At 39.1% G+C, this 21,362-nt stretch overlaps 1 protein-coding gene across 1 annotated transcript; it reads right to left on the minus strand.

Moving 5' to 3' along the window:
* Positions 1-152: 152 nt before the first annotated feature.
* On the minus strand, positions 153-19,162 carry kcnh4a (potassium voltage-gated channel, subfamily H (eag-related), member 4a). Its single transcript, XM_079366790.1, has 16 exons — positions 18,761-19,162; positions 11,377-11,610; positions 11,050-11,181; positions 10,801-10,934; positions 10,137-10,389; positions 8,836-8,993; positions 8,169-8,376; positions 7,547-7,741; positions 7,238-7,437; positions 5,578-5,827; positions 5,268-5,482; positions 5,137-5,175; positions 4,377-4,732; positions 4,209-4,288; positions 3,960-4,036; positions 153-2,179 (listed from the first exon to the last, which is right to left on the minus strand). Exons 1-16 carry the CDS (start codon positions 18,834-18,836, stop codon positions 1,205-1,207), a joined length of 3,582 nt encoding a protein of 1,193 aa, XP_079222916.1. The 5' UTR covers positions 18,837-19,162; the 3' UTR covers positions 153-1,204.
* Between the last annotated feature and the right edge of the window lie 2,200 nt (positions 19,163-21,362).

The raw sequence follows: 21,362 nt of genomic DNA on the forward strand, positions 1-21,362 counted from the left end.
GAGAGGATGGCACTTTGCTTATAGGGTTTCTTCAGATTATTTTATTCATTCTTTTTCGCCTCTGCATTTACATTCAGATAGACTTGATAGTTGACGTTTATTCCAAGACTATAGTGTATGCACAATCTGAAGAAAATAGCAGACTTTAGGAATGGATATATGATTGACTTTATTGATCTCTCACCAAACAAAGCAAACAAATAATAACCGGACAGAAGCTGTTACTATGTTTAGAGCAAGACGAATATTCATACTGGTATAATTTAGTAAAGAACACATCATGAAGAGTAGACTAGTTGCGATGTATCCAGGAATCTCAATGCCCTCCAAAGTAAATAAAAAAAAACATACTAGTCATTGTTATGTGCAGTTCAACGTATTTGAGTTAAAAACTAGGGATAGCTTTCAGATTGCTTTATTAGCTGTAAAAGGTAATAGTTATATGAGAAAAAAGTGCAATTTGTACAGGAGAGCTGGTGTTGGCACTACAAAGGTGCTGTGCAGGATAATATTGTCTACATAACAACTTTGCTAATTTCTACCACATATTAAAAGAAAAAAATCTCTGAAAAGTATCTAAAATGAACAAAGTGGCAAATCCCACAATAAAACCCGGCACATCCCTGAACATTTGCAGTACAAAAAAAAATAATAATATATATATATATATATATATATTAATACAGATTTAACTCCAGATTATATAGACCTATTTGTTCTCAGAAAACGTTATTCTCAGTTCAATGTCAATAATCAGATTTGTTGTTGCTGTTGGTTTCTTTGTTCTTAATTAGGAAAGGATGCAACCAACTCTCACCACTGAGTGGCGCTGCATACCAGAGAGTTCAGGTGGAGATGTATTCTAACTGGTAAGTTAAGGTGTATTTGCTCTGATGGCAGCAGTGGAATTATTTACAATGATTCTTTCTGTGTTGTGTTGTGTTGTAGTGGAGTGTATAATAGAACAAGTGATGGATTTTTATTATATGCAAAGCAATTTAGCCTGCAAAGTTTTTACAGAGTATGCAATCTAACAACATCACAAGCACAGGTTATCCTACAAAGAATGGAGACAATATTTATGTTTGATTGAGTTATGGCAGAGGGGTTTCAGTATATGCTCATGCATTTGGTCGGTGTCACTGGAACTTCACACCAAAAGTCTTTAAAATACGACAAACAAGACAGCTAGACACCAAGGTCCTTATTGTGGTGTTTGTATTCTTCCTATGTCCAGGAGAGGTGGTTGAACTTCTTCAGTTGGAGCAATGGTGCTCATGTCCTGATATTCAACATTGTCCAGCCTCTCTTGATACAGTGAAGCTCTACAGTCTCTGTCTGTAACCTGCCCCAGCCGAGAACATGACACGTCCTGTACGTGATGCACAGGGCTTGAACCTACTGGCTCACCGTGCCTGGGGCCACTGATGACACCCTGATGGATCTGGTTGGGCCCAGTGCGTAATGAAGTGTGGACTCTTAAAGGGCTGAGAGAGCTGAAGGTGGTGTGATACTGTGGGAGGCCAGATGGAGTGATGGAGGAGTGGATGGGTGTCGAGGATTTACTCGGGTTTTGTGGTGAATCAGAGCTGGTTTGGACACTCAGAGATGAGTGGGAGTAGCTTGAATTTACCAGGGAACATATTGGGTGAGAGTTGCTGATGGTGGGAATCGAGGTATTGTAGGCCACGTGTGGGGCCTGACAATTCCCTGGGAAGTTGCTGAAGGCAGGACTGAGGAGGGAAGGACCTGTCTGGGCATGTGGGTGGGTCATGTAGGGAGAATTGGGAGTTGTTCTGCACTGGCCCTGCAACCTGTGGGCTGTGGTCCCTTCTCTGTCAGAGCAGCACAGGTGCAAACAAGACGACATGGGGCTTGAAGAGTGCAGCAAACTTGAACTCCTGGCCAGGGGGGACATCCTATTGCAGTCCCACAGGTTTCTGGCAGGGTGGCTGATAGCTTCATGATGGAGGTGCAGCCCAGTGGAGATATTTAAAGGCACGTGAGGCTGCCAGCTGCTGGAGGCAGTCACACTAGGGCTGGGAGACATTTGGACGCCATAAGAATATGAAGAAACTGTTGAGGGATATTGGAGCATTGTCATATGAGACTGTAGGAAATGCATCATGTCGTGAAGCTCCTTTGCCAGGTTGGATACTTCTTGGTTCAAGTTGTTCACCTGGGAAGGAAAAGAGAAATTAGCTTCACAAAAATTCAGCCATTTAATTAATTCAAACAGTTGCTGAATGAATGTATTAATGTTCAGTTGGCTAAACAGTATTATGCTCCCATATACACTCAACAAAAATATAAACGCAACACTTTTGTTTTTGCTCCCATTTGTCATGAGATGGACTCAAAGATCTAAAATTCATTCCAGATACACAATATTACCATTTCTCTCAAACATTGTTCATAAATCTGTCTAAATGTGTGATAGTGAGCACTTTTGCTTTGCTGAGACAATCCATCCCACCTCACAGGTGTGCCACATCAAGATGCTCATCAGACACCATGATTAGTGCATAGGTGTACCTTAGACTGTCCACAATAAAAGGCCACCCTGAAATGTGCAGTTTTTGCTTTATTGAGGGTCTGGGGACTCAGAACCAGTCAGTATCTGGTGTGACCACCATTTGCCTCATGCAGTGCAACACATCTTCTTCGCATAGAGTTTATCAGATTGTCAATTGTGGCCTGTGGAATGTTGGTCCACTCCTCTTCAATGGCTGTGCGAAGTTGCTGGATATTAGTGGGAACTGGTACGCGCTGTCGTATACGCCGGTCAAGCACATCCCAAACATGCTCAATGGGTGACATGTCCGGTGAGTATGCTGGCCATGCAAGAACTGGGACATTTTCAGCTTCCAAGAATTGTGTACAGATCCTTGCAACATGGGGCCGTGCATTATCTTGCTGAAACATGAGGTGATGTTCATGGATGTATGGCACAACAATGGGCCTCAGGATCTCATCACGGTATCTCTGTGCATTCAAAATGCCATCAATAAAATGCACCTGTGTTCTTCGTCCATAACAGATGCCTGCCCATACCATAACCCCACCACCACCATGGGCCACTCGATCCACAACATTGACATCAGCAAAGCGCTCACCCACACGACGCCACACACGCTGTCTGCCATCTGCCCTGAACAATGTAAACCGAGATTCATCCGTGAAGAGAACACCTCTCCAACGTGCCAGACGCCATCGAATGTGAGCATTTGCCCACTCAAGTCTGTTACGGCGACGATCTGGAGTCAGGTTAAGACCCCGATGAGGACGACGAGCATGCAGTTGAGCTTCCCTGAGACGGTTTCTGACAGTTTGTGCAGAAATTCTTTGGTTATGCAAACCAATTGTTTCAGCAGCTGTCTGAGTAGCTGGTCTCAGACGATCTTGGAGGTGAACCTGCTGGATGTGGAGGTCCTGGGCTGGTGTGGTTACACGTGGTCTGCGGTTGTGAGGCCGGTTGGATGTACTGCCATATTCTCTGAAACGCCTTTGGAGACGGCTTATGGTGGAGAAATGAACATTCAATGCCCGAGCAACAGATCTGGTTGACATTCCTGCTGTCAGCATGCCAATTGCACGCTCCCTCAATGCTTGCGCCATCTGTGGCATTTTGCTGTGAGACAAAACTGCACATTTCAGAGTGGCCTTTTATTGTGGACAGTCTAAGGTACACCTATGCACTAATCATGGTGTCTGATGAGCATCTTGATGTGGCACACCTGTGAGGTGGGATGGATTGTCTCAGCAAAGCAAAAGTGCTCACTATCACACATTTAGACAGATTTATGAACAATGTTTGAGAGAAATGGTAATATTGTGTATCTGGAATGAATTTTAGATCTTTGAGTCCATCTCATGACAAATGGGAGCAAAAACAAAAGTGTTGCGTTTATATTTTTGTTGAGTATATATGACTGAGTTGGGACAGAGATTGACCCTACCTCTTTGTTTAGTGTGCTGACGTTCTGTCTCATTTCTTCTGTCTCTTGAAGCAGGTTAGCATTCATCTGAAATGGATCTTAAAAAGGAGGACAAACAAAGAAATGCAGCTGATCTGAGATGATTTCATTACTATATATTTTGAAGTTTGAGTCAACCATTGCGATCTGATGTATTTGAATCATGGATTTGCTGCCCTGAATCGAATGCAGTTTACTTTTCATTCATTGTGCAGCTTGTAGAGCCTTTACCTGTGACGTTAGTCTTTGTGTCCCTGTTCTCCAAATTAAACTGAAACTTATGACCATTATCCTCAATTCCATCCACAACCCTAGCAGAGACACAAATCATGTGTTACTTGATTTCCAAAATGATTGCTCAATAAAAAGGACACAGGTGAGAAAGGATAGTCAGGTTACCTTGGGCTCAGGTTCAGTGGACTAACACAAGGTAAGGATGGCATGAGCAGCTTGGCAGGCAAGCCTGAGTCAGGAGTAAGTCCAGGCAGAGGAGACGAAGAGAGCTCCTCGGAGAAGAATGGCTGAGGAGAGGGGCTGCGGCCTCGCCCACCCTGAACGGGGGATCGACAAAGGCGGAAGGCGTTGATATGACGAAGCTCCTCACCTAACAGGGTGCTGAGGCAGGGCTGACGGACAGGACTGCCTGTTTCATGTAACAGAGGGAGTTTCCTATGCTGAGTGTGTTTTACATCTTCATGGTGCAGACCATCTGCTTCAATGATAAAAGGCAGTTTTTGGTCCACGGAACCGCGGCCCTGAGGAAACAATGGTGTATGGAAAATAGGAATTCTTAGATATGAGGAAATTAATGTTACCCATAAATATCTCCAAGACGCACCCTACATTTTTTTCAACTTTGAACATGTCATGTCTGTGTTATATAAGAGCTTGTACAGAGGAGTATTACATCAAATATAAGACAACATCTATCTAATCATCTGTTATTGCTCTCTTTTTTTAACCTAAATTTGACTCATCTTGACTTTGCATCACATATAAGGTGTTGCCTTGTTTTTCTTTTCTCTTCTTAACATCGTCTTCATTTCAGCAGTTTGAACAAATTCAAACAAATCAAAATTTACGCTACATGGGAAAAACGTTGTTGTAACTGAATGCCGGATGAATCAAGCAGATCAACGCCAAACAAAATAAAACATACCTGGGACAGCCTGGAAGACCATGGAAACTTTGTTACTCCCTAGAAAATTTGAAGTATTAACAAGTCAGTATTAATAAGGGAAAATAGGCAATATATTTTGGGGAAAAGTTTGTTCATTGCAAATGTTTTACGTCAGCTTCACTGCCTTCTCTCAGGTTGTAGGTGAGGTTTTGATGAATGTCAGAGCTGAACCGACTGCCGTACTCTGGGTAAAGCCCAAGGACCTCCCTGAAAGCCCTAACACTGATGTACTGAAGGTCACAGTAGGTCAAGGCCTTCACATCGGCATTGGTCTTGATAACCTGGTCCTTTTCTGGTAGGTCAGCCCCAATGAGGTCACCTTTACCTGTAGTGATTGTCAGTTATACAACAGGTTGATTAACAAGAAGTAAAGCAGCTGAAAGGCGCAGAATAAGCAAAGAGGAAAAGTTCCACACTGACCAAGAATGGCCAGTACCATGCCATCTCTCAGAACCTCTAGGGAACCGGAGCAAACAAAGTAGTTGGCTTGTAGGGCGTCTCCTTGGCGTATGAGGTATTCCCCAGGTGCACAGAAGGAGGTCTTGATGTGTAGGGAGAGAGAGCGCAGACAACCTCTGCTCGCTCGCTCGAATACAGGCAACTGCAGGATGTCTTTGTTCAGATTCATGGCAATGTCAGCTCGCAGTTCATCTGGGAAGTCATGCAGCAACTAAGAAAAGAGGACAGAAGGGATAGTTGCAGATTTTTTTACAAGGTTGTAACGATGTTCGCATTGCATGTATCCTCTCAGGAGAATTTGGATAGCCTTTTAAAGCCTAACACACCATCGACTACTTGCCTGTTGAAGAAAATACAGATGGAAGTTATTAAGAAGCTTTAAGTTGTAGACAGCTAATTACTCTTCATATAATTTGCAATCGATATTTTATGTCCAACAGAGAGGAGACAGCTAAAAATAGCAAGTTCAAAACACGCCTGTGTCAACAGGGGGCATCCTCCATTACAGCTCAAAGTTCTGGTTGTACAATTCAATAATAAACAGATGTGATATATTTGAATGCAATGGTGTACAGCAGAGATGGCTCTGAGAATCTAAAAATGTACATGATGTTCTCGTTAACGTTAATGTGGTAGGGGCCAAACCCGAAATTAAAGACATTGTAAACAGGTCAGATTCCTGGATGAAAAATAGCGTTAGATACTAATGCAGCACTTCTGTCTCTTTTGGTTACAGTTTCCTTGTTGCAGATCTAAAAGAGTCTTTCATTAAAATGCTTTAAAGACTGCACACTTGATGCATATCGATTTTCATTGCAAAATCTGGCTGCTACATCAACTATCCCCGAGACTTATAGTATGTCTTCCAAAAATGATGAATACAAGAGTGCAGAAAGTGCACAGATTGAAGTTCTAAAGGTTGATGCACTCACATGATGCGTCAAGCTGCTCAGTAAAAACAGACACAAGGTGTTAAAGGCAACATGTTCACAGAAACCAGAGGCTGTGTCTGTTGCCTTCGACAGTGAATTAATTATCTACAGATTGTGGTGGTGAGGGTGTTAATGAGTATTCTCTCTATTTCAGCTCCTGCTCTTGCAATTGCAGGGATCCTCTCCTAGATCTGCTCTGACTATTGTTATACAGGTTCTATTTGCAACGATGTGCCGGCTACTTAAGGAAATGGAATGAGACTCCGGAGGATTTAAGGTGGCCCACTTTTTGAGTATGACATTTCTCAAACTAGAGTCTTCGACCCAAACAAAATGTTTCTTTTTTTTCAGGGTGTCTGTAGTGTTGTGGTTAGTGTTCACACCCCATGTACAGCATGGAGGCTAGTCCTCCAAGCTGGTGGCTTGGGTTTGAGCCTGACCTGGTGCGCCAGGTTGTTCCCCACTCTCTATCCTTGATATAAAGATATAAAAGTCCAAAAATATATGCATTGAATACGTGTTTTTACACAGGAAAAGAGATGTGTGCAATCCATTCATTTAATTGTTTGTGTGCTGTAGTGTAACTTCTTCATAGAGATTCACTTTTTTACCAGGGTTAAAAATATACAAAGGTTAAAAAAAAAACAATTATCATGAGAGCTTTTGCTAATTTGTGATTGTTCACTCACCTCATTGGCATTTATGCCATTGTTAACTGACCAGGTGGCTTGAAAGTACTCCAGCATCCTCTGCTTCAGCATCTGAGGAAGCCGATGCACACGGATGAAGTCCTTGAGATCCTTCATCCGTGTGTGATAGAGAGAGCGCCGGGAGTACATTCGCTGGATGATGGCTGTTACATTCCCAAAGACGACTGCATGCATCAGAGCTGGAGATGGTACAGGGTTAAGTTAAAATCTTTAAATGTCTTTGAATTGAATGTCTGCTGAAAATGCATAATAATTGTGATCATTGACTGTCATCATCTAGAAACTTACCCCCTATGAGCATGATGCAGATAGAGAAGATTTTTTCTGCGTCTGTGTTGGCACATACATTGCCAAAACCAACACTGGTGAGGCTACTGAGGGTGAAATAGAGAGAGGCAATGTAGGCGCTCGGCATGGAGGGACCACCTGTGGTGCTGTTGATGTATGGCGTGTCCAGACGCTTTCCCAGTTCTTGTAGCCAGCCTGGTGGACGAGATTAAAAGAAAGATGGTTGTTTAACGTCTTTGTTGGGATCTTAGGCTATTCAACGAGGAATTGATAGTCTTGTGTTTTTTGTAAGTCTACTGGGGTGATCCTTTTATCTCTGATGTAACGGGTGACGCTTGATACAATGTTGACTGATGCGTTTCTAGTGATATAACGGGATTAGTCTGTGACCTGAACATCCTCGAGACCAAGAGGAGGAAAGCTAGAATTTAAGATGACGCTTGAAGGCATTCAAGCATGGCTCGATATGTCCAGCACTGGTCCAGTGGGGCTGCTTGGTGAGACACTCTAAGCAAAGCTTATAATGAATAAAGAACATTATAGAAAGAAATAAAGAACTCCTGACTGAGTGCTGTTGGATTTATCACCACACTTACATAAATACAAACATACATTTCCTTACCTATATCCCAGGTAACAGGGTCACTGCTTTCTATCTCCTGGCGTCCAATGACGTACCATACACAGGCCATCCAGTGAGCCAGCAGGGCAAACACAGACATGAGCAGAGTCAGGACCACAGCACTGTACTGGGAGTAGCGGTCCAGTTTTTGTAGCAGGCGCAGCAGACGTAGCAGTCGAACTGTTTTCAGCAGGTGCACAAGGGAAGTCTGGACAAAGAGACACAGAGATGATTCCTTCTAAATGTGTGCATATGTGTGCAATTAACAAAACCTATGTACAATTTCAAACTAAGAAGCAGTTATATTGAGAAACACTTGTTTGAAATAAATGTTACCATAAGCTAGAAAGTTTTTAACATGGCAACAAAAACTATGGCTGCATTTTGGGAGGTTTTGATGGTTCAGCAGAGGCCTGTGATACAGCAGGACTAATCCATCACAAGTATTCTAGGGGTTAAACTAAAGCGAGAATATAAACAAGATTGCTCAGTGAAGTGATTCAATTTGGAGAAATAATCATCTCCAGTCCACCGCTCTTAGAACAAATCACCCAAACTTTAGCGGCTAGTATAAAAGTTGGTAAACTAAAAGAGACAAGAACTTCAAAATCCCTGAGGCAAACAGCACTTGATGATATGCAAAAAGAAAAAAGAAAAAAGATCTTACCACAGTGATGTTGAAGACATAGAGAAGGTCAAAGGGCAAAGCTGCGATCAGATCCACAAAGAACCAAGTGGTGAAGTAGTGGAGGTAGATGGATCGAGCATCGTACACCACCTGACCGGACTGACTCACGAATGTGGTGCGGAAATTCAGGATGATGTCTGAGATGGAGCAGGGAATAGAAGCAGGGGATAATTTAACAGACACCTGACAGAACTAATAGGAAGAACAATTGAATGAATGCAAGACACATTTAAACATCGGTTATTTTTCAGGAATAAAGATCCTGTAAATGTTAAAATAAATTCAAGACACAAATTCAAGGTTTGAATATTTAAAAAGTATGCATTATGTGTTCAAAAAAAGATAAATACATTTGTAGGTGTAAATAATGGGTAACAAAAATATAGATCATGTAGTTAAAAAAACACATTTTGTTTTGTATAATTATTTGGTTTATTTAACTATTTCCTACTTCCCCTTATTATTTATATTCTTAATACCTTCATTGTGGTTCTAGCGTCTTACATTTCCCCAATGAGGGATCAATAAAGACGATCTTATCTTGTGGAATAGATGATTAATTAAATGCTCAATAAGGATAGAGAAAAGTAGCAAAAACTTTTTATAAGCAACCACTGGCTTCATTTTTTTTATTGTAGGCTACTTTCCGAGCAGCAAATACACTGTTTTTAAATTTTCTCCATCGATTGCCAACATCTGCTTTTTTAATTTGTTGCAATCAGTTTGGTGTAGAGTTGTGTTTGTCAGTCTAAGTGATGGTCCAGCGACATAGGTATATGATATTCAGTGGTGCAACACTTTTATGTGTTTTCTCTGAAACGGCACAGCAAATTTGTGAAGCTTGTGAAACCTGGTCAGGTAATTTTGGACATGAATATAACATGAATGTCCCCAGACTAACTTTAAGAGAGATTTAGACAGACAGTCTCATGACAGATGTGCTATCACACTTCCTTTGGAGTTAAAGTGGGATGATGTGAGAAAAATCTAATTTTGATTCGTAACCTGGGGCAACAGACACCCTACGTGGGTGAGAAAAGGTAGGAGGTTGAGTTACATGTGGGCCATAACCACGGAAACCACTGCAGCTGTATTGGAAATAATTGTTCCTGATTTAACCTGAACATTGTTACTTATCTGTAATGCTGTCCAAGAAGCTCCAACCACTTTAACCAATTAAAACCAACTGTTTGAAACCATTAAAAAAAGGGGGAAAAAAGGCATAAATGCAAACAAACAATAACCAATACATGTTTTCATCAAATGTGAAAATATCACACCGAGTATGAAGAGCATCTCCACTGCGATGTCAGTGCCTATAGTGCTGCGACTGATGAGAGAGGGATGATCATTGCCCTGAACATGGCTGACAAAGCAGATGTCATAGGGTACCGCCACAGCAACGTAGAAGGTCGCCAGTAGAATGAGCCAGTCCCACAAGGCTTTGGAGATGCTGTAGTGAAGCAGGATGAAACGTGACTTCTTTACAGCTGCCACTTTGTATTCAGGTAGAGATGGTTTCTGAAACACATCCTGAAATAGACAGCAAATATAAAAAAATCATTTCAATAAAACACACACAAAAAAAAGAAAAATAATGTAGCACTCACAATGATAACCTGCTGCTGGATGAAAAGCTCATTATTGAGTCCAACTGTGAATCTGGAGTGCAATAATTATTATATTTAAGGCTACCTTTGCTGGCTGATGAAGGAACTTTAAAGGATGAAAGTGAAAATGATAAATAATAAATATGCACATTTTATTCAGGGGCTAGTGAAGCCGGACTTAGAAGCTGTGCCCACAACATGATCTGTATTTATAATATAAAAGTTTAGCTATCAATGGAGCAAATAATTTTATTTCAAGGGAACTAGCCAAGCACTGCTCAGTAGTAATGAACTATAAAATATTGAATGCACATTTACATTTGTTTGAACTTACACTGGTCAGTTTCTTCTTGTCTCTCTTTGTAAACAAGTTTCTGAGGTGCTGCAGGATGGTCCTCCCTCTTTCTCTGGCTCGGGAAAAGTGTGATTGGTTGCTTTTGATGTTCTTGTGAGCAGCATCTGACATACCTGCAAAATCAGAGAAAAACAGAACACAGTTAATTCCATAAACATATCATTTAAAGATAGTCTAAAGTAGAGTAGGATGATAAATAGGTGAGGAATGCACGTTGCCAGGGCTCACCATCTCCTTGGCTGTAGCGATAACCCTTCCCATAACTTTCACTGACATCTTTAAAGGATAAGAGGAACAGCACCACTTCACCTTTTTCGTTTTTTATTGGCACAATATCCATCAAGCACCAAAATGGATTTCCTGGGGATATTAAAACTGCATTATAAAATGAAAACCCACCAATAAAACAAGGCAGTACTAACACTTAAATTAAAAAGTGGATTGCATTCAACACTGAAATGAAATGGTCTCAATACAATATCAAAAGGTGTGTTGTTTATAGTGTAGGGACTCATGATCTTTATGATTATCAACTCAATATATCAGAATTTGTACCATTTTTCCTGTAGAGACAGACTTCTCCCTGGAACTCCTGCTGGCCCTCCAAAGCTTTGTCCACCTGTTGGATTACACTCTCATTGGTCTCACCTCCATGGAGGAAGCTGCAGGTACAAGTTTTCTGCATCACCTCAGTCCGAACGAAGCCGGTCAGGTCGCAAAACCCATCTGAGCAGTACACGATGGGGTAGCCATGGCGACCCTGAGCATTTCCCAGCAGGAAGTTACTGTCTACAAGGGAAATAAAAGAGCATCATGGTTGAGGTTAAATCTACTGTGACCTCAGGGAAATCAAAAAACTGATTGAGAAGCAAACAATATTTCAACTCCACGACGCGGCATGAGAGAGCTTCTGCTTCAGTATCACATTCAAGTCTTTGGTGTCACTTTCTCTTACCAAAACCTATAGCCTATCTCTCCAGATTTTATTCATTGTTGATGTACAGATGACAAACCTTTCCTCTCTGTATTCTTAGTCATTTTATCTGCTCTCAGCTCTGACTTCCCCAAAAAAGTCCCGGCTACTTCTGAGGGGCTTTGAAGTAGCTGGTGGTCTGTATGAAGTCTGAGGATAAATGCGGGGCCTCAGCTGGCTCCTCTGGCTCCATGGGGGACCAAGGTCATGTCGGTAATAAGCATGTGGACCATGTTTTCATCTCGCGTAATAAATCTGAGAATTTATGCATCCAGAGAAAAATACAAACACAACCAGCATACACACACATCTTCATCAGCAGAAAGAGATTAGTATGAGAAAAAACAAAGTGTTTTTTTTTTTGTGTGTGTGCAGAATTTATGCAACATGTTTTGGGACTTGTACTATCCTGGAGTCTTCACTTGTTTCCTAGCAACTGCTAGTTAATTAGATACAAAAGTCAAAACCAATGTCCTCTATTTCAACAGTCCTGCAGATTTAATAACTTAATTTGCATTGTCATTATTGTTGTACATGTATTTAAATGTATCTTCAGTGTTCTAGAGTTTTATGTGATCAACTGTTTTAGATTTTGACTCTGTTTATTGATCCATACCATTTGTGCAGCACATCAGTGTCATGTATGAAGGCCTATTGAAACTAAAATTAATTGCATTGTCCCTATTAGCTAAATAAATTCAAATTCAAATCACAGAGTAAAGTCTTTAAATTACGTTGTATTACAATAAAAGCTTTCATTATCATTTCTACTCAAATCAAAGACTGGAGTATTGAATAAAAGAGATGTGACTAATACCCCCTAACAACATCTTTTCGCGTTCAGGTTTTTTTTTTGTTTTCTTATATTTCATCAAAATAGTTTGGGGTTATATTGCTTAACTGTTCGCTCCTTTGTATTCAAGACATTTGTTTTCACTAAAACTCTCTTATTCCTCTTACCCAGACAAAAATGTATGGCATAAACACTTCTAGACAATTCTTTTTAACCAAAAATGTACATACATGTATAACACGGCAGTCCATTATGCAAAGGAGAGAATAAAATAGTGAAGGTGATGAATGTCTTTAAGAAACTATTCAGACAGATGCTTGAAAATGTAAGGTTTGTTTGGTATACAACTCTATTTGACATCATTGCTGAAACTTGACGGGTCGTTTTGGGTCATAGTGTGTAGGTGGAAAAGGAGATAAGAAAATAATAAGCACTGAATTTTAAGTGCAAGATGCTTTCAGTCTCTGTGGTTGCCTCACATTCTGTAAATCCAGTAGGGCTTTAATGGTTTAGATTGGAGAAATACACTGACCTATACCAATTTTATACTTTCCCTGAAGCTACTTTGAGTGGGAGGAATTGTTCAAGTAAATTCTGCTGGGTGGATTATTACAGTTTATTGAAGAGAAACAACAGCACAATCTCATCATCATTAACTGAGTATTGCTGGTCTGCTTATTCATCTGATACCCTTTAATATCTCAAGATTCAGCAAGACTCCAGTGAATATTGTGTTCTGTGTTTACTCTAAACACTACAATGATGTTATAGTCGTACTAGTGATATTACACCTACAGAATGCAGCAGCCAGTTTTTAATAAGGGATGCTTTATTTTGTCTCTAAAGCTTCAAACATCCCAGAATAATAATTCACATGTATTCAGTTGAATAAAGCTATAGATACAAGTACTTTTCTTTTGACTCACAATTAATTGCATAGCAGGCAGCACATAGAGGGTGTTAAAAAAATCCAGAGAAGAACATGTGCAATTAGTGATGTGTGGGTATTTTCTACCTGTTATGAGTACAGCAAATGTTGTTGGAAACTACATTAAGATTATTTCCTGCTTGTGTTGCCATAGTGATTTGTTTATAAAAAAAAAGCATATGCCAAAGCAGCAATTCACTGTGCCCTCTGAAAGACAAAGCCAGTAATAGATCTGCAATATCCACCTAACTCGCATTAAGCTGATATGAAGAAAAGTCATTGTTGAGTGCTTCACAGGAAGTGTTTAGATAATTATTTAGATAATTTATGTTGAGATGGAGAAATGTAGGACTATGTTTTTAATTATCTGATCACCTACACCCATTGTTGTTATCAGAATGAATTCAAATCAGTTACACATGTACCTATAACTTAATTTCTATGATAACAGATATATTTTGGTGGGATCCATTGACACAAGATGTCTATGTCTTCATTTTTCTCTCTCTGTTTCTATAGCTTCATGTTATTCAAAAAAATGGCAACTGGAACATCTTATGCATAAAAAAATACATTAGAATTTCCATTAATCAAACTTTTCTTCAGTGACTCAAACACACTGATTCCCATCATTATTTACCCATGACAGCACTTATAGGAAGGAAAAATATGCAATTCTGAAACCCATCTGGACAATTAGCGGAAGCACAGTTCACAAGGAGGAATGAAAAAAAAACTGCAGCAGGTGCTATTAAATGCTTAACACAATTTTTAATAGATCTATGATTGTCTTTAGACAAGTCTGTGAACATTAGATTAGATCGTAGTTTATCATAGGATTTTAAATTTCTTTTAAAAATGATCTCAATAATGTCTTCAGCTGACATAGATTGATAGATATCCATGTTCATATCAATTAGATTAATACTGTAGGTATTTTTTTTTCTCCCCTTCAATAAGATTGACTGAGACCTCTGAGGCAATTTAATTAAATTAAATTAATTTAATTTAATTTAATCTAATTTAATCTACACAAACACAACTGGTTCATATGAATACCATCTCTGTTTCCTTGAGCCCAGCACATTCACAGAATGGATATTTGTATAAACCATCAAGATTCAGATAATGATACTTTATGTGTATAACACTTGTCTGTACAAGTAACAAAGTGCTTTACAACAGACAATAAAAGCAGAGAGACAATACAAGTCAACTAATAAAATCACAGAATAAAAGTGTTTCTGTAAAAGAATACCTGAAGAAAAAATGTAAAACAAGGGACTGACTCTGCAAGTCTGCTCTCCTCTGGCAGGCTGTTCCAAAGTCTGGGTGCTCTGACAGCAAAGTCCCTCCCTTTGGTTTTTAGCCTGGAGTTTGGAACAGCCAGTAAGGCAAGGCAAGTTTATTTATATAGCTTTTATAAGTGTTCAGAGTTTGAATGGTCAACAGGTGAAAATTAACGGATGATGCTACCAAGAGGGAGCATGTAAAGCCCTGGGGGACCCCATGTGCTAACTCTGTTGTTGACGACATTGACCCAGCTATTGGCACCGCAAAGCTTCTTTTATGGAGGTAAGACCTGAACCAGTATAAGGCCATATCACTGATACCTGTCCATTTTTCAAGTCTGTTGATAAGTATGTTGTGATCCACTGTGTCAAACAGCACTCAGATCGGGAAGTACCAGTATGGAGCAGTCGCCAACATCTTTAGCCGACAGAAGGTCATTACAAACTTAAAGAAGAGCTGTCTCAGTGCTGTGAAGAGATCGGACGCCAGACTGGAGTGTTTCAAATAAATCATTGTTTATTAAATGAGCTTGAAGTCGATTGGATACAATTTTTTAAATTATTTCGGCTAAGAATGGGAGCTTTGAATTTGGCCGAAAGTTTTCCAGAGTAGTCGGATTAGAGTTGGGGTTCAATCAAAGCAGTTTCAAAATAGAGCAGAGTCAGAGGTTAGAAAACTGTTCACAATGAATGAAATATATTTAAGGACCAATAGTGTCCTCCTTCAGGAGCCTTGTGGGGACCACTTAAAGGGCCCAAGTTGAGGACTTCATGCCTTTGATGAAATTGTTGAGACTGAATAAAGAAAAAGTGTTGATAAAACAATTGAGAGGTAGAACCTGGGATGGTCTGTGATTTGATGGTTCAGGGAAGGGTTGAGTAAGTAATATGGGTGCTATTGGTCTGAGCTCTGATTTTTACAATTTTATCAATAGAAAAAAACTTTAAAATTGCTCACAAAGGTCAGGTGTTAAAGGTGCAGGTTGTTGTTGTTGAAAGGAACAACAATTCGGTCAAGCATTTCAAATGTAAGTTTTGGGTGCTCTGAGAAATCAGGGTGGAAAAAGAAGTTGCTCTCGCATCAATAACGGCATCATTGTATATTTTCACAAGTGCTTTCATATGCTTATAATGACCATGGAGGTTAGAGGTTTTCCATTTCCGCTCAACTTTACATGCCTCTCTTTTAATGGAGCAAGTCTGATCATTGAGCCATGGGAGGATTCTTGCTGAAGATCTTGTTCAGGATTTGACAGAGGCTACTGAATCTAGTGTTTCTCTGCAGATGTCATGAAATGAGTTGACCAGATAATCGGTTTGAGGGGGAGAGGCAGATCTGCTGATATAATAGAGAAAGGCATATGAAAATTTATATGTGGTTGTTGAGTTGATGATACAGAAGCGAATCAGAGCAGTTGGGAGTTTACGAGTCACAGGAGCATTCAAGTTAAACCTGACAGAATGATGATCTGATAAACAAAAGTTACTAAGATCTACACTATCAATCTTTAGGCCATATGATATCACCAGATTGTAAGTGTGACCTTCAATATTTGTAGCTCCAGTAGGGTGCAAAACAAAATTAAACATATCCAAAAGATTAAGGAAATATCCAGCAGGTGCAGCACTAGGACAGCATACATTTAAACCACCAATAATACAGAACAGATTCAGTCATCATTCGGTAAAAGAAGGAAAAGGAGATCAGAAAATTCAGATTGTTTAAATTTTGTGGGATGGTAGAATAAAATAAATAAAATAGGCTGATACTTGTTCACTCAAAATATAAGGCCTTCAAATGAGATATTGACGTGAAGAAAATGTTTTCTCTGTATATGACAGCAACACCCCCGTCTCTGCCAGACAGTTGAGGTTTCTGGGAATAGGTGAAAGCTGGAAGGGTTGCTTAATATAGGGCACTATATTCCTCTGGTTTTGACCATATCTCAGTCATACAGAAAATGTCAATATCATTTGATGTAATGAAATCATTAAATAAATAAAAAAAAATATGTCAGGGACCTTACGTTTAAAAGGGTGATTTTTATAAGTGTGCAGGAGGAGGTTGAAACTGGTAACAATTTGAGCTAAGAGCGTAAAGGGAATCTGCAGCTACCCTCTTTGTTTTTATGGAAATGTCATCGCACAGAAAGGCTTTCAATTCAATGCTGGGTGTTTCATAGAGTTTTTAAATTGAAGCGTGGTCTGCTCTGAGGCCATCTCCTTTGAGTCCCTTCACCTCCCACACAGGAGGGTCAATCCACCCACTTACATACAGAGATACTGTGGCAGTAAAGATTGAGAAAATGGCTAATGTACTGTATGTGCATGTGTCTTACAGAACGTGAGGGCACGAGAATGTGATTGACAGGGTTCCATGTGTGTTCGTATGTGAAAGACAGATACAGACTGCGACAGTGTTATCACACTGACTTTGTGAATTTGTTAAGTTGTATAAGACCGTCTGACCCGGACACACATGGTTACACTCTCATCATGTCTGGAACAAGCTCCAGTGCTGCTTTTTGTCCTCAGCTCTTCACGGATTCTGAGGTACTGCACAAGAACATACACTAGCGAGCAAGACTGTGGGGTCAGAGGTTTTTTTTAATATAGACACTACAAGTCTAAAGTTTCGACACGCAGCAGTAACAATATAATGAATACTACAGCATAGGCCTAACATATTATTATAAAATAGATACTGTAGGCTGTAGCTAGGGCACATCTACTAATAGAAAGGTTTTTCTTTATCTTCTCTATTTTCCACATTTTAGAATAAGCATAGGTATTAAAACAATAAAAATAAAACATTTCATTTCTTTTGTTGGAAAGAAATGCACACAAGGTATCAACATCACTATTTCTATTTAAATAAAAAACACATGTCAAACATTTAAGCATAAGCCTTTGAATAAAAATGTCTTTAAGAAAATTAAAATGCATTTCAATCAGGTGTATCACAACTTTTCACCGGTAGTGTATATGTTTTTCAAATGTTGTGCTTTACTAGTTAATGTCTTGTAAAACAAGAGCAGATTATATCAGATTTTTGTTCTTTATGCTACTTTTTATTCAATATGTGACATTTAATGCTTGTATTAATGAAATCAACTAAATTAAAAAAAATCATATATTTGGACACAAGACCTGTTAAAACAACAATTCTAAAATAAGTGAATAAATAAATAAATAAATAAATAAAAGTCTTTGAAGGAAATGAGTAAAGATTTGTATCTTTTATGGTTGTGCAGAGTTATGTTTATCAATTTTGTTTTTACAGTTAAATCACTATGACATATCTTCAAACTTTCATCAGGTGATGATATGATAACAGAACTATTTCACATACAGATCTACCCGCCTACAAAGATTTAGCTAAGGAGAACGAGATATTTTAAATTATTGCTATCGTGTCATCGAAAGATATCCTTTTTCATTATTGTAAAAATGAATGTTGAATAATAACACAAACGTGAAGAAATGTGGTTCAAGAAGCAGCACTATGGCACAACAAGTGGCTCTTTGTGAGAAAACAATAAAATAAAAAATACCATCCTGACTTGACTGTAGTGTCCCTTTCTCAATCTTAATTGGATCCCAGTAGTGGTAGACACATTTATCAACAGCATTGTTTTCAGTGCCAGTCCCCTTAAACTGGGTTACAAAATGCCTTAGGGTAAAATCCTAAAAGCAACAATGGGAAGCTGGTACAGTTGCAGAGTCATGATTGAAATTCATCTATTTACAAGTATCAAATATTTCTATTCAATCACATGCACCTGTGAGGGAAATGTTAACTAAAAGCAAAGGGACCTATCTAAAGATGCAATCTACCAGAAATGTACACAATGTCTCTTATTTAGTCATAATTATATATTGCAATCTAAGGGTCTCATTGTGATTATTCAAAGAGGAGGAGTAGGATTTAAGGAATTTCAAAATATACTTACGAGTGCCATCAAAATGTTTTGCGATGGTGTCCAGAAAAGTGTTTTGTGGAGCGAGGAGGCCCTTCATCACAGGCATCTTGTAACAAAGGAGAAGACTGAAGCCTCTCAGTCAAGACATTCCAGCAGTTTTCCTCAATTCTCCAAAGGGGACCTTAAAGTGAACTCCTCTCCTTGGGCTTGGCTGTCACTCGTCTTCGTCGAAAAGAAATAGTCACTTTTTTCATACAGACGTCTAGTTTCTTCATGTTCTGTGACTTGGTGGCGTTGTCGTATTCCAAAGCATCTTCTTCAGAACTGAGTCAGGAGCTTTGTGGTTTAGATGCGCATCCTTCATCTCTCACGAGCTCCAGTATGAGAATAAAGCCTCAGCTCCACTTCACTCTATCTAACTCCACTCACCATGGTTCCTGCCATCTCCGAGTTCCCTGCCTATCTCTCTCCCTCTCTCTTTCTCTCATACAAAAGTCTGAACCATCCCCCTTTTCCACACACTGTGAATGACTTAGTTATCTCTCTCTCACTTGTCCCTCCCCAGAGAATTTACTAGAAATATAATTAGAGATATTTTCTTTCACACCTTTTCATTCTTTACTTCTCAAACTCCTAGTTTGGAGATTAAAGATGCCGCTGCACGTCAGCTCGCTTCCACTTGTTGCCTATTAATGTGTTAGGTTTAAAGGACTGTATAGTCAAATGTGAGTTCAGCCTTGTGTGTGCATATCTCAGGGATAACAAGATATTCAGCATGTGTGGTTTTCTGTGGATATTCTGTAACATGAATGACAAGACTTCTTTTGGGTGAGTTTGTCTTTTCTGCTGCTCTTCTCAACAAAGGTCAGAGGTAAACAAAAAGTTTCTTCAGATGACGATATGAGAGCTTGGAAGTAAATTTTGCCTTTTATCATGGAATATCACAATGACAGTCTTCACTATATTAGCTGTACATAACACACAATCACAAAAAGGTGGTGATGTTGTTAGAGCTCACAGGCACATGAACCCATCCACAGATTACACTGCTGAAAAACAGCTAATCCTTGTCTTTTGTATAGCATCACTATCAATTACCATTTAAATTATTATTTTCTTCAAAATGGCAGCGTTAAGCTGTTGTACACAATCACACCTCCACTGACATTTCATTGACAATTGGGTTATTAAAATCTACAAGAACACTTGAAATTTCAAAAACTCTTTAAAATAAGTATTTGTTATTTAGCAGTTTCATATTCTTTATATTTTTTACTTCAGACTGTTGGCACAGAACTTTTGAGTATTATAATGCAAAAAGTAAGTATAAGTTATTCACACGTATACATACAGTAAGAGGTCTGACTGCAGAGTAAAACTTTTGATTAATTTAATTGTGAAAAAAAAGGTGTAGTAACTGAAATCTGATGAAACAGGTATGTTGCACATCATTAAGGAAACCACAGGCATGATGTGCACGGCAGCCAGTTATCATTTTATCATGTTTGAGTATCTATTGTGAAGACTCTGCACAATATAAATAATAAGATCCTGACTGTAGTGTTCTTGGATTAAATAATTAAACATTTTAAACAACCAATAGCATCTAAGTAATTTTTTGTTCAATAAATGACTTTTTCACCAATCATGAACAAGTTAGGTATTCTATTTATTGAACTTAGTGCATCTTATCAGCACCATCTTGTGGTTCTGCTCCATTACCACACTGTGAGCTTTGTCTTCAACTTGACTGGTGTGTCAAGGGGGGAATAAATCTTTGAATCTTAAAAGAAAAAGCAACACTGTTTGAGCTTATACACAAAAACCTAACCTTTGATTTTCTTGATGTTTCATTGACACAATTTAAAAAAAAAAGTAAAATCCCAAGAGCACATTTAAAGAGAACTTACTAATTCCACCTCAGTGATAGTACTAACCATAGCAAAAACACCAAAGATAAAAGACACATTTATTAATTTTTATTGTTTATTTCACCACAAGGACTTTTTCATATATTATGTACAGTATTTCACATCTTCTTATTATCTTATAGGGAAATTTACATTCAAAACATCACATTCAAAAGGGCACAGCTCGAAGAAAATTGCAAACAGTCCAAGTATACTTATGCCATAGGCGATTTAGCTCTGATTAGATGTTGTGATTGGGATTCCTGACTGAGCCATCCAGTCTGTGTAATCTGCAGACCTCTCTTCAGTCCTCTTCCCCATCGTTAGAATCCCAGCTGCTGGGTTCCTGGACACATGGAGGAGGTTTGCCAGTCGGTTTTCTAAGCGGTCCACGTCTTCTTTCCGTTTACCCAAAGTGAGGATTCCAGCAGCAGCATCACCTGTGAGCGTTCCTCCGACGGTCTTACTCCCAGAGCGGCACAGCAGCACATAGAGGCGACAGGAGGTGGAGGGCTCTTTGCAGCAATCAGACATCTTGTGAGCATCACAAGTCAGATGAGAAAGCAGCAACATCCAGACCAGTAGCAGGACTTTCTGCTGGGATAAACAGATTAAATCACATGCAAGTCAATTTAGAGGATCTTTAGGATTTAAAGAGACTTTTACAGGAGCTGTAAATGAGTTTGTATTTTATATAGCTTACATGTTTGTTTAGCCTACAC

This window comes from Symphodus melops, assembly GCF_947650265.1.
Source record: "Symphodus melops genome assembly, chromosome: 17".
NCBI lineage: Eukaryota > Metazoa > Chordata > Actinopteri > Labriformes > Labridae > Symphodus > Symphodus melops.

Bases quoted from the DNA above. Each gene is read 5' to 3' on its own strand.
- kcnh4a (XM_079366790.1), bottom strand. From the start codon at position 18,836: ATGCCTGTGATGAAGGGCCTCCTCGCTCCACAAAACACTTTTCTGGAC. The intron at 10,390-10,800 runs GTAAGTTCAAAC...TGTCTATTTCAG, and splicing joins ACAAGAAGAAACTGACCAGT to GATGTGTTTCAGAAACCATC. The intron at 4,037-4,208 runs GTAAAGGCTCTA...CTCCTTTTTAAG, and splicing joins CACAAAGACTAACGTCACAG to ATCCATTTCAGATGAATGCT.